The 13,828-nt window shown below is 39.7% G+C and overlaps 2 protein-coding genes across 3 annotated transcripts in view; one reads left to right on the top strand and one right to left on the bottom strand.

Moving 5' to 3' along the window:
• tub (TUB bipartite transcription factor) overlaps nt 1-8,598 on the top strand; it is a 37,447-nt gene extending 28,849 nt beyond the window's left edge. For both annotated transcript variants that reach the window (XM_008310772.3, XM_025055759.1), the window contains 8 exons: nt 1,045-1,197; nt 1,498-1,619; nt 1,987-2,178; nt 2,294-2,406; nt 4,208-4,322; nt 4,851-4,949; nt 5,033-5,204; nt 5,727-8,598. In XM_008310772.3, coding sequence (XP_008308994.1) covers nt 1,045-1,197; nt 1,498-1,619; nt 1,987-2,178; nt 2,294-2,406; nt 4,208-4,322; nt 4,851-4,949; nt 5,033-5,204; nt 5,727-5,860 — 1,100 coding nt within the window. In that variant the 3' untranslated portion in view covers nt 5,861-8,598. The remainder of the gene's footprint in view (nt 1-1,044; nt 1,198-1,497; nt 1,620-1,986; nt 2,179-2,293; nt 2,407-4,207; nt 4,323-4,850; nt 4,950-5,032; nt 5,205-5,726) is intronic.
• Nucleotides 8,599-9,952: 1,354 nt separating this feature from the next.
• On the bottom strand, nt 9,953-12,528 carry ric3a (RIC3 acetylcholine receptor chaperone a). The gene is made up of 6 exons (XM_025055877.1): nt 12,316-12,528; nt 11,846-12,081; nt 11,698-11,770; nt 11,340-11,423; nt 10,942-11,118; nt 9,953-10,857 (listed from the first exon to the last, which is right to left on the bottom strand). The coding sequence occupies exons 1-6, from the start codon at nt 12,431-12,433 to the stop codon at nt 10,043-10,045; spliced, it is 1,503 nt and encodes a 500-aa protein (XP_024911645.1). The 5' UTR covers nt 12,434-12,528; the 3' UTR covers nt 9,953-10,042.
• Nucleotides 12,529-13,828: the final 1,300 nt, after the last annotated feature.

The raw sequence follows: 13,828 nt of genomic DNA, 5'->3' as shown, positions 1-13,828 counted from the left end.
CAGTAACAACATTTTTAATTAAAGATTTCATTTGGAGGCAATACTTAAGGAGAATCCACAGGATGTCAGATGCAGATCCGTCAATCTGTACACAATTTGACAAATCGAAATACGCAGGTATGAAACTACTCAAAACGCTGCTGACATTTGTGAGAAATGTGCGTGTGCAGTACTGGTGTCTGACAGCACGATGCAGTAGTGTGATGGTGAGGCAGTTTCAACCAATCATCACAGAGTGGTGCAGAATAACGAGTCTGTTGAACCTGTAGCTTAGCGCCGCTCCTCCCTCCCCGTTCTCTTACTCCTTAGGTAAACTGTGTGTGTGTGTGTGTGTGTGTGTGGGTGAGTATGTCAATAACGTGTGTAATGTTACTTTCATGGTGAAAATCTGACATCAAATCAGTACTGTATTTTCCAGACTGTCACACTGGAGTATAGTCGCATCTGTCAAAAATACAGTATGTCATGAAGTTATATATATATATATATACTTTTTTATATGTCAAGTAAATAAAATTATTGAGATATAGACCTTTGAAATCTTTTACATTTATTTTTTCATTTTTAAATTGAGATATAGACCTTTGAAATCTTTCATTTTTTAAATATTTTTTCAATTATTAAAAGGCTTTCGTGGGTTATTGAAAGAATAAGTATCAAACACTGATGCGGTGCTCCAGTGGAATGATGGTAGCAGCGGTGGTCCTCATCTGAGTCTGAGACCCCTAGTTTTAGCAGCAACAGCTGATTAATATTCACAAGACTATATTAGGTTAAAGCTAAATCAACAGTTCTATCTGATACAATACTCTTTTTTCTACTGATCTGCTGTTCTGCAGTGTTCTATTGATTTGTGCTGGTTTTGCTTTGTCTGTTCAGACCTTATGGTCCCCTCCTAATTAGTTCTCTTTTAAAGGCTCTCTTTGCTGCCTCCGCTGTTCTCTGCTAGGATTTATTTGGCCATTTAATGCATGCTCTAGATTAGATGCTGATCACTGAAAGAAACAACATTTAGTTGTTTCCTAATAGAGTTCCTTCTTGCAGCGCTTGACGGCCTGGCCTCCCAGCTGGACGACGGCCAGATCCAGATCCTGACGGTGGGCCACTCCACGGGAGAGGAAAGCGAGGGGGAGCCCGTCATGAGCTGCACTCAGTCGCACAGTAAACAGGATCTGCGCGTCACCATGCTGAAGAAAGGTACGTGTCACACATCAGCCGTGACTCTGGACCACAAAGGCTGCAGCTTCTCTGAGCTCAGAATGTTCAGACCTACACCTACACGAGCAGCAAAAAACGGCAACGTTCATTCTCGCCAACGAATCCGACTACTCTGGTTGTTTAGTGAAGCAGTTGGATGACTGCTGAGCGATAAATGCATCTCTGTTGGCCTGCAGATCACCAAGTGAGACACAGAAAAGCACTTAACACGCAGAGAGTTTGTGCTTTTCTTCATTACTTTACTCTGTGTTGAGAGTCACTGTGAGTGTCTCTGTGAAGGTATATCCAGCAGCATGAATTTTGATGAAGAAGATGATGACGATGATGAAATAAGCTCCAGCTCCTCGCAGCTCAACAGCATCACCAGACCAGGATCTGCCACCAGCAAGAAGTCCACTAAGGTGAGTGACTTTTTACCAAACCATACCTTCAAACATCGCCTCAAACGTTCAAATCAAACACAGGAGATATTGTTGTTTTTTCCTAAGTCAGTGTTAGTATGTTAAATCCAGGCAAATCCAAAGCTGTTTGCCGCCTGCTACTCTCTGTGTGAAATGTCAACAGAGACCATCCTCCTTTATCCGTCTCTTCACACCTACTGTCAGCGCACCAGGTCATTATTATAGGCCACGTGTGCTATTTCTAGCTCTCTCAGGACAGTTTGATCCTCAGACCCATTTCTCTCTGCTAATGAAAGTCAGCTCGATTGCATCACTCTCTTGTCAGTCCAACGCTTCTTCAGCTTGTGGTACCTGTGTTGACCCACAGGAGGTGGCCTCGGCTCCCACCCCACCTGTCAGTGACGCCGCTGTTGACGTCGACGACCTCGAAGAGTTTTCTTTGCGCCCCGCACCCCAGGGGGTTAGGGTAAAGTGCAGAATCACACGTGACAAGAAGGGCATGGACAGAGGCATGTACCCCACCTACTACCTTCATCTGGAGAGAGAGGATGGCAAGAAGGTTAGAGAAGTCAATCCACCTGGGTCATGAAACAAGAAACTATGAAACACTGCTTCAGTTTTTGGACTTAGGAAAAGTTCATTTTACATTTGGCTCCTGCTGTGGTCTTCCGCAGGTGTTTTTGTTAGCTGGCAGGAAGAGGAAAAAGAGTAAGACATCAAATTACCTCATCTCCATCGATCCCACTGATATGTCCAGAGGAGGAGAGAGTTTTATTGGCAAACTAAGGTGAGTTCTCAGTGTCTCGGTGGCTCCCCACACAGACAAGTGCACAGATAATTCCTCAGTGTACCTTGTCACAATCACTGCTGACAGACAGCTGCAGTGAATATGTATTGAGACAGAGACAGTTAAAGGCTTCAGGTGATGCTGTACTGTCTATTTCTTTAGTAAAACGTCAGTGTTTTAGTGTTCAGTCCTACATTTATTTTAAAGCAGACAGACCGTAGGTAAAAGCCTTTATTAGGAATAGTGAGGATTGTTAAGGTAAGGCTTTTTTTATACTTTTTCTTTGACAACACCATTGACCAAAACAAAGTTACTTCAGAAAAATAAAAGCTTTACTGTTTCCCTAAACAAAAAAACAATGTATTAAGTAAATGTATTTATTTAAAAGGAGTATCCGGTGCACCTGGAAAGAAAAAAAAATTAGAAAAACAAAACTTAATTATAAGAAAAAATCCCATAAATTGATTTAGACTTAGCCAAAATGTTTTTAAGAGAAGGATTTTCCCAGTAGTCAGAAAAACATAGTTTAACGTAAATGTTAAGGAGAAATAGGAACTAATTCATTTAGGTTTTCATTAGATTCAATGGAGAAAAACACCATCAATAGTCATTCAGGGGTGTTATATTTATGTAAGCTGAAAAACAAAGACACATTTCTCTTTTCATTTTTCTCAGTTAATTTCAATAAAATAAAAATCTATTCAAAATCAATTGCAAAATAAAATAATAATTTAAAAGTACCTTAATAAAGGGTGGGCAACCACAGTCAAAGTAAGAAGGCTGTATGAACCAAAGCCCTGGAGACAGCTTTAAGACCTGTCTGTGTGAGTGGTTCCATGGAAACTGCTGTGCAGTCTAAATGGCTCTGTGCTCTTTGTGTCTAATCCTGAGCAGTGGTCGATGCAGCGCCTCAAAGTCAATCACAGTCTGTCTTGTAATGAAAATCTTCGTTCATATTAGTGTTGACCTTTTAAGATGGGGATTGTTCAGATTCTTAAGAGAGGTCCAGACCAGACACGGCCTTTGTCCAGAGCCCCAGGAGACGTGAATTTATTTTATTTGTATTGATTTAATTATATTATGTCACAAACGTGCAAAATAATGCCATCTCATTGGCTACTTAAGGCAGCATTAGGTCTTTGTTCGCAGCTATTGTGCAAAGATGTGAAGGGGTTATGATAAACGCTGAAATGTAAAAGGATCACAAATATCACTTTTACATATATTTATTTGTATATATTTATTTTTTCTTCCTCCTATAGTAGTAATACATACAGTAGTACAGTACATTAAAAGGTCGCTCTGATGATACTACATGCCCCTTTGTTGGACTGGTGAACCGTCCAGGGTGAACAGTACCTGGTTTCATGATAACTGCAGTAAATATTTGTTACAGAGAAGAGACTCGAGATCAGTGTTTCGCAACCTTTTTTGAGCCACAGCACATATATATCATCAGGAAAAACCCCACGACGCACCACCAAACAACAAAAAACAACTCACAAAACGTATATGTAATGAAATATAATAATCTTCTAGTTTGAATTTACTAAAAATGTATTCCTGTTTAGTTAAAGACCACGCAGATATACTGGCAGGAATTGAAGAAAGATACTCACAAAGATCTTCTTTAACAACTCTGATTACCTTTTGTTAGGTTTAATAACCATCTTCTGCCACCTAGAGACCTAATGATCACACTAGTGTGCCACGGCACAGTGGTTGTGAATCACTGCTCTAGATCGTCACTCAGTGTAAAGAAACCTCTGGATATTTCATGCCTGTTCTTGTCTGTTTGCAGGTCAAATCTGATGGGAACTAAGTTTACCGTATATGACAGTGGTTTGAACCCAGTAAAGAGCACCACCAGTCTCGAAGCCAGTAATCTTCGTCAAGAACTGGCAGCCATCTGCTACGTGAGTCCATCAATGTGCTTCTGTTCCACAGCTGTTCAAAAAATATTGATGTCGCAGACTGGAAAAACAGTGGTTTACAGTCAATGATCAAACCAAGGAAATACATAAAAGGACAGCTCCAGAACGTCGATGGTCATTTGGATTTAAATCCAATTGTTGCCGCAATAACCCACTGAGCATGACAAAGTGGAATAAGATTAGGTTACTGTGGAAACCAGCAAATACAATCTCAGTTTTTACTCAGAAAATTTAATTAAAAAGGAAAAAAAAACTAAACGAAAACCAGAGTGAAGTCATTGTCGTCTAGAGACTGAATCAATTTTATGGATTTATAGATTTCAGTCTCCCAAAGTGAGACAATGATATTAACTTTTACAGATAACAATCCAGATCCAGACATGTCGTGGTGTGCAGTGGTGTGCTGTGTCACAACGACGATCAATCACTTTTTCAGATCACTCCAATGTTTCAGTTCATCATAGTACTATTTAAATGTTAGCTATTTGAACATTCTCATCATTTTCTTAGGAGACCAATGTCTTAGGATTCAAAGGACCTCGCAAAATGAGTGTCATCATCCCCGGAATGAACATGGACCACAAGAGAGTTTCCATTCGACCAAGAAATGTATGTGTCTCCTGCACTTAACAAGTGACACGTGAGTTGATTTGAGGCTGAGTTTGTAGCTGAAGTTGACGTCTTCCCTGCAGGAACACGAGTCCCTGCTGGCCAGGTGGCAGAATAAAAACACAGAGAGCGTGATTGAACTGCACAACAAGACGCCTGTGTGGAACGACGACACGCAGTCTTACGTGCTCAACTTCCACGGCAGAGTCACTCAGGCCTCGGTCAAGAATTTTCAAATCATTCACGACAATGACCGTAAGTCCCTTCCATTATGGATAATTGTGTGATTATATAAAAAATAATGATTGAATAATGAGGAGCAACAGGGAGAAAATAGATTATTTTACAGCAGAGTTTAACAACCACTGTGAAATCGTTAGGTGTGCCGTGGAAAAATTATCACTTAATTGGTGGGAAAAACTATTATTGATTCACTGGGGATAATATACATCTGTACATCAGTGACAGCAGGAAAAATTAATCTTACACAAGGTGGAAGAGAAAAGGACCAGATGTGAGGTCTGACTGTCCCTAGTCTTAGTGAGTCATTCGTCTCACTGGTGTCACCTGGTGCTCTGGGCATGTATATAGTGCCTCTCTCACTCACCCAGTCCTTGACAGTTCATTGTTAAACTGGTTAAAGTGAAAAGGAAACTAATGAAATCAGTATTTCAATTAGCCTGTCATTCACATAATAAATATCTAAACAAAGCTACAGCTTTGTTGCTAAGAAACAGAGAAAATCAACATGTCCTCTGCTCGTCCTCTCCTCTGCAGCCGACTACATTGTGATGCAGTTCGGCCGCGTGGCAGAAGACGTCTTCACCATGGACTATAACTACCCCATGTGTGCCCTGCAAGCCTTCGCCATCGCTCTCTCCAGCTTCGACAGCAAGCTAGCCTGTGAGTAGATCCCAGCCTGGAGTTCAGTGGAGACCTGGCTCACTTGTCCTGAAGAAAGGGCTGCTGAATTGAATGGGATTAAAGGGAGATTCCTGATAATCTTCTTCTTCAAAGTCCCACCATAAATGTTTCTCTGGCCTCAAGTTTTGCAGATGTGTGTGTGTATGTTTGTACATGTGGGTGAGGGACTGAAGTCTGATCTTGGTCAGCCGAGAACACAAGCACAAGGAGCAGTCCTCTTTAAAAAAAAAAAAAAAATCAGTTTCTTTTTATAATAGCTATAGTTATTTTATACAGTACTGGCATCAAAGTATATCAAACAGTGTTTCTTTATGTGTATTCTTTATCTGTATAGTAAAACTAACAGCTGAACATCTGTAAGGTGACTCGGTTCATACAGTATGTCGTCTGACTCACACACACAAAGTGACACACAATGATACGGTTCCTCAAGCATGAGTATTAATTACATAGTGATTGAAAATGAACAACAAAAAAAAGATCACTTGCATGTTACTGTGTATTTATTTTCTTATTTATGTATTTATTATTTTCTTTATTTTGTGTTGTCATTTGCATCCTTTGTTTTCGGCTCCGTGGAGCTGCAGCCTTGTTCATCTCCTGTATCCGTATTAGCATACAGTTAGCTGGTCTCACCTGATCAGGGCAAAGGTTACACTGTGCTGTGAACCACACGCGCGTCCACACACTTGTGCCAGTGGCATGTACAGTATGTGAATGTATAGGATTGTGGTGCACTTTACTTTGAATCTGTAGTGAGTGAGGTAACGGCTGTACATACATTATTGTGCCTTCAACGACTGACTTCAGCGTAAGAGGAGCTTGAGTTTGTGTGTGTCTTCACGTGCAGAAGTTTCCCTGTGGCTACTTTAGAGGAGGGAAGTTCATTTATTTTGATTAGAAGAGCTGAACTTTGAGAAGATAATTATCCAAAGTGCACGTCAGCAGACACCATTTGCATTATTGCCAATGAAGGCCTAAATTGCACTGTTAGCCCCTGACACATCACATTAACGAGGGGATTGATCATTTACAGGACGTACGACGGTGTGCATATCCTCCAGCCATCCCTGTTGTGGTGGTGAACTCTGAAGATATGGGATCAGAAAGCCTGCATAACAATTGTCTAAAAATGGTTTAAAATAACCAAAAAAAAAAAAAAAAAACCCAAACAAAATAACTTTCATAACCTTTATATAAGTCAGGCTATATTTACTAATGTCTATCCTCAAGTTTTCCCTGTATCATCATACTCCATTTTGACTGCAGCAGTTGCTAGAATACAGCCCCAAGTTATTACAGAGCCGTCAGTGTGTCTGACAGAAGAAGAAGCTTTATTGGTCACCGCCCAAAGACAGACACATTGAAACAAAACAAAATGTTGTTCTCCTCATTTAAGCCACCCTGGGAAGCAGGGGAATTTGGTGCTTGCTTAGTGAACCATCGTGAACCTGCGATCATCTGATAATAATTCTCTAGTTACCAGTAGAACACGCATTGTTAACAGCGAATGTATTTTTAATCAAGTTGTTGATGAGAAATAACCAATAATTATTCAGCTCTATGAAAAAGTTTCTCCATTTTTAAATATTATATAATATTTATTTTATTTATATTTTTAAAATTTCTGATAGGAAGAAAAACAAAACTTCAATCAATCTATTTTATTAAAACTTTTTTGCTTTTGTAAAATAGTGTAAAACTACTATTAAAAAGCATTTAAATTTAAAGAGTCTCTTTAGAATTTGACTGGTCAATTTCAGTTGCCCCAAAGGTAGAACATGAATCAATAACTTTGATGCATTCAGGTGCACTAAGGGTTATTTTAACATTTCTGGATAAATTCGAAAAAATGTTTTTTGACAGACTGGGCTTTGTTAATGCGTCTTAAATAATGCAGAATTCTTCCTCCCATGTCGTTAAAGTCTTCAATGATCAGATTTGGCCCAAGATGTTAACACACCATAAATAATGATGCGGGATGTTCATGTCACTCAGGCTCAACTTTGTCTCTGTATCTTCTAAAGTGCTGTACCAAAAAAAAATATATTGTTAATTAACAAGTATTAATGGTGTTCAATTGATGAAAAAGTCTACACAAAAACTGTCTGAACAAACGTAAGAAAAGTGTGAATCTGCCACAGTTGATACATATTTCACATCTTCTTAAATCTTTGATTACCATTCCAAGTTTCTGTATCACACTGTGACACCATTCTTGTTCTTCATCTGTTATCTCTGCTGCTCCGACCGCGGCGGTGCATCCTCTGTAATGTGTGATGGTATTTTGTATTTAATGACTTTGAGATTTAACAAAATGCTAAATGAAGGCAAAGACGACTCTGAATCTGCTGTTGTTACTGTGGACACTTATCAAACAGGCTTCTCTTGTTCTTAGCTGTGATCTGCTTATTTACTACTTACATTTCTATTGGACAAAAACATAAAGAATGCTGTCACTGCGTCTGCTTTTGACCTTTGTCTTTGTACAGAAGCCAGACTTCCTTCATGTTCACGTTTTTATTGCTCTTGTTGTAATGTACAGTGGATGGTGTACAATTTACTGTGGTGGTATACTCTCTCTCTGTCTCTCTCTCTCTCTTCCTCTCTCTCTGTCTCTCTCTCTATCGCGCGCAATTGATCAAAGGGAATTATTTGAAAAATATCTCGAAGTCCAACTGTGTTCTGTTCTCACAAAAACAATAAAAATCCAGCACTTTCTTAATGATGACTGATTTTTTTATTTTATTTCTGCCACTTTCTTTATTTCTTTTCTCCCCAAAGCCATAGACTAATGTATTTTCTATTTTCCTAAGTGGAAATAAATAGATATAATATGAATGGATAGTCCATATGACTATGTATGTGGGAGACAGTGATGAACAACGTGGTATTACAGTTAGTTATGACTGGAGGCTAACATACAATGTGAAAACATCTATAAATATATATACAGTATATATATTCACGAGGAACATACTTGGAATTCTTCTACCTCGTGTTTCTTATTTGTACTCAGTGCACTCAAGACAGAGATGGGTTTAGATGAATACCCTTAATAGTATTACAGTAGTTTATACAGCTAAAAGAAACTGCTTTGTGAACATATTATTATTTGCCACGTGTGTCTGCCTTCCTTCTGCCTCTGTCTCCTGGGGTAATTAGTTTAATCACCCTCACCTGTGTCTCACTGGTCTCACCTGGTACCTCTCTCCCTCACTCTGTTGAGTCATGGTGTGATTATGGTTCCTGTGTCACCGCGGTGGTTCCTGTACTCCAGGTCAGTTTCCTATAGTGCTTCCTGTCTTGTCTTGTTTCTGTTGTGCACTATTTAGGTTTGGACTGTTTCACTGTCTCCTGAGTGCTGTGTTTGGGTCCTGCCTGCTCTCTGTACACAATTATTATTATATAGATATAATGTTAATATTATTGTTGTTGTTACAACTATTAATAAGAGCTACACTATGGTTCATACTGCAGCGGTTATCATGCCTGCTTTACATGTCTGGCTCACATGCAGAAGGTCCCTTATGGCGCCTCCTGTGGCAGCCTGTGTGTGTTACAAAGACTCACACTGGGGATCTTACCTTAAACAGTTACATGACGAAGAAATATTGTAATTGACAAAGTTAATTGTTTAGACTATTTAAAAACCAATAAATATTTGTGGTCAGTGCTTTTTCATAAAAAATGTTGAATTAGTCAAAACACAGAGATGTGAGGTGCAGAGCCAATACACGAGGAACAGGTTTTCTTGATTTGACTATTCTGTTTCTGTAGTGATCTAACTCAGTGGTTCTTAAACTCTTTATCCTCTGTACCACCACCACCTGAGAAAACACTGATCTCTCTGAGTACCACCATGATGACCAACATTAGAATACAGCAGCAGAGGCCTTCACTGTTAGCTCCACCACAGGAGAGGTGTTTAGAAATGTTTATGTTTAAATGTTGTATTAATTGTTCATGGTATGTTTCAGATTTATTCAATTGAAAATACAAATGTGAAAATATGAATTTTCCCCGCATACCACTAGAGAGCACTCGCGTACCACAGTTTGAGAACCACTGATCTAACCAATAATATTTTTCAATTCACCCAAAAGAGGAAAAATGAACCCCTCTAAACCCCTAGTGTGAAGGACAACAGTTTAGTTTTGGAAGAAACTTCACTTCTCTCTCCTGTTCCTCATTCTCAGGCCACTCACTCCGACTTCTCCTGTTATGTCTGCGTGTGAGCCACTGCCACCTACAGGTGATGCCAACAGGTACTCTTCCTCGTCTTCCTCTGCTTCTTCCTCAGGATTGAGGCAACTATCACTCCTGAACAACAGACCCTCTGCTTCCATCACTGGGTCATCTTCATCAGCTTCCTCCTCTTCTTCATCTACCTCTGTTTCCTCCTCCTCTTCTTCATCTTCCTCCACTTCATCTACATCTACCACCTCATCTTCCTCCTCTTCCTCGTCCCGTTGAAGCTCATGCGCTCCCTCTCTGGGGTAACGGAACACATCCTGGTGTTCACTAAAGCTGATCTTCTTCCCTCCCCTCTGACCCTGTATTTCTTTACTCACTTCCAGACCCAGTCTCTCCTGTGTTCTCTCCTCAGCAGGGCGTGATAAACGAGGACTTAGTAACACACGCCTTTCTGTGTCTGTCTCCTCCTCATCATCGTTCTCCTCTTCATCATCTCCCATGTTTTCCTCAGCTTGCTTTGCTTTGTCTTCATCCTCAACCTCCAATTCATCTTCTGCTTCTTCATCATCCACTTCATCGTCCACTTCATCGTCCACTTCATCGTCCTCCTCATTTTCCTCCTGCACTACGAACAGCTTCCTCGCCACGACCTCCTCCTCGACCTGTTCCATCCTCTCAGCCAAGGCCTCAGCTGTGGGCTGCTTGCAGATTTTTCCCACTCTCACTATCTCATATTCGAGCCTCTGTTCTGGCTCATCGTATTCCGGGTACGCCTCTTCAGGGTAGCCTGTGTCGGAGCACATGAGGAGATATGAAGAAACGACAGCAAATACAGTCAGAAAAGAACAGCTTTTCAGACGAGGGCGTTCACCTTCCCAGTCAGCACAGTATGGCACCTCCTCGGCCTCCTTCTCTGGAGAGGCTCCCTCCAGCTGACCTTCTTGCATCAACAGCTTGAACTGTTGAAGTTGTCTGAGTAATTTCTCCTCCTTTTTTGAGGTAGACATTTTACTTTTCCTCTTTCTGCCAGTAGAGAGCAGCACAAACACTCAAGATAAAGTGCATATAATTATACCTTGGACATCTATTTGGTGAAAGTGTTCCAATTTTGTTCTCATTTTTCCTCATTTCTTAGGCATTTCCACTCACTCCATTTCCTCAACATTAAATGGTAATTATCTACGAACTCTATCACTCTGTCTAAAAACGAATACAAAAGTAGTTTAGCGAATATTAACCAAAGGGGAAAACGTTACCTCCCAGATCGACTGCTCTTTCCTGAGACAATCCTCTCCATCTTTGCCTCTGTCTCTAGAACCTTCTCCTGAAGCTCAGTGAGGTCATATTTGGTGGCTGAGAGAAGACGAATAACATTAAAGTATTAATTATTGAACAGAGTCTATATTTAAATGTGTATTTCATGCACACAGGGGTGTTTCATCCGAGTGGTGGTGCTTTCTAACATCACGTTTTGAAAAAGGGAGAGAATTATTATAAAAACCAAAAATACTACACTGTGCTTTTGTCTGTTCTCATGTTTCCCCTGAACACAATCTGGACTGATATTTCAGAATCTATACATTAAAATAATCATAGACAATGCTTCAGAGTCCCTGTATGTACTTACTACATCTGTTCTGGACTGGTGTGTTGAAGACTGTGCCAGAGTTAGTTTTGGTCGTCGTCTTCTTACATGTTAACTGTGAACTCAAAATTCAAAATGGTGATTATGAAAATCCTGAAAAATGTTTAAAAAAACACAAGACCATGATTACCTTGGAAATAATGAAGATGATGTAGAGAAGGATTCCAAAGCCATATATGGGGATAACCTGAGACATCAGGTTGGATTTTCCGCCTCGTCCTAAGACTTTGACTTTGGCCCTGACCTCTGCGCTGTGGGTCATGGAGTACAAAGGGTCCAAAGCCCCATGTTTGGGCATGTCGTCATCATTTAGGTCTTCTGGAAGCTGCAACCGATGCATGACTTGAGGGTAGAACCCAGGTCCAACTGAAGGAGAGAGAAAAGGGGAAAAAAATCATAAATAACCAAGTATCAAATAAAACCAGTAAACATTTGACAATAAGGGATTTGTTATAGATGATGACGGCACAATGGGAAAAACATTTTTTGAAGAATGTTATGGCTTAGGCCTGTTGCACTTTCTGCTGCGCAACAACAGAAACAACAACAACAGGAGTGTAGATAGCTGTGGATGGATGGTGACCTGATGAAGTGCCTTACCCTCAGGAGGCTCCATCTCCTGTTTCCCTCGGGGTAAAATCATCCTGGGCAGGAACAGAGAGACACAGAGAACTGAGCAGGACAGCAGTGTTACCTTCTGGCAGGTTGTGATGGACATTTTGTCTCAGATCACAGCTGTCATGTGTTTGTGTCGGCTTAGGACCAAAAACCAGTTTCTACAGATCTCTCTCCTAGTGACGTTTCTACCCAGATTAGAGGAGATTAATCCGATGCGTTCAAATGCCTTCCGTAATATCCAACACGCAAAACTGAGAGGGTTTCTTTGCGAGATATATGATAATATATTGTTGAATATGAATCGCAAAAGCAATCTAAAGTAGGGAATTACTTTTGAGATTATTATGATGACCTGGGTGACTGAGAATATCCACAAATATTATTAAATATTGACAATAAAATTGGAAAAATTCACGAGGACAAAACAATTCTTTAGTGAGTTTAGTGTTATTGTTATGGCTTCTGTTTGTGTTGCACTCTTACAAAATATAATTTAAATTCATTAAATAATGATATTTTCAATTAGTTATTGCCATCGCACAAATTAAATGTATTTTTTTTATTTTTTCAAATTAAAAATCCATCGGTATGTGTATTAGTTTACGTTCTTACATTTGAAGGCGTCATAGATCATAAACCCACTTTCACATAATCTCTCTGATGTGATTTATAGCATAAACCAGCAGGTGGCGGTACAGGCTCGGACACGTGATTCACCTATAACGTGAATTATGAGTCAACGCAGTTTTGATGCTTCTGCGTCTACGTCGATAGATATTTTTAACGACAGTGAAAGGCAGAAAAACACAGAAGCAGGAATTATTGTGCTGATAAATTAAGGAAAATTATGACTCGGTTGTTTATTTCCACACACATTAATCATTAATCAAGGATTGCCTGACAAATAATGAACAGTTAACTGTAATTAAAGGTTATTTGATTTTTCTTATTTCATAAACCGGAACAACAATAACAATAACAAACTGTAGCAAAAAACAAACACCAGTAAGTGGGTTTTTTTTGGCACCTCAAAAAAAAAAGAAAAAAAAGAAAAATTGAAAGCACTGTTAAAAGGGTAAAAGAAATCTACTGCAAGAAAAGAATCTGACAGAATTCAGGCATTGTGTTTGTAGAAAATACATGTCGAAAAGTGCCTCGATTTCCTTGTCATTAAACCAAAGTGCACCTGTTATGCTTTGGGCTTTTTCTTTTTTCTTAATGGACAATAATGGCTTTGTGTGCACGTTCAAATGTGGCTGCGTTACTGTATGAAGGTCCAAACACAGCAGAGTGGGGTGGTGTCTGCTGCTGTTCACTGGATAGTTGTTCTAACATCTCCAGGAGTTTACAAGCTCCGCAGAAGACATATATTTGATAGTAACAGTGGAGTAGATGCAGAGTACTGTGTGTACATTGGGTTTTACACACTGTATAAAAAACAAAATCCTGTTTTAAAACCTTTGAAAGATTCGACCATTTTCTCACAATTTAAACC

This window comes from Cynoglossus semilaevis, chromosome 5 (assembly GCF_000523025.1).
Source record: "Cynoglossus semilaevis isolate Cse_v1.0 chromosome 5, Cse_v1.0, whole genome shotgun sequence".
In the NCBI taxonomy this organism is placed as follows: Eukaryota; Metazoa; Chordata; class Actinopteri; order Pleuronectiformes; family Cynoglossidae; genus Cynoglossus; species Cynoglossus semilaevis.
Note: the sequence above shows the minus strand (reverse complement) of the source record. Positions and strands in the feature narration are given on the sequence as shown.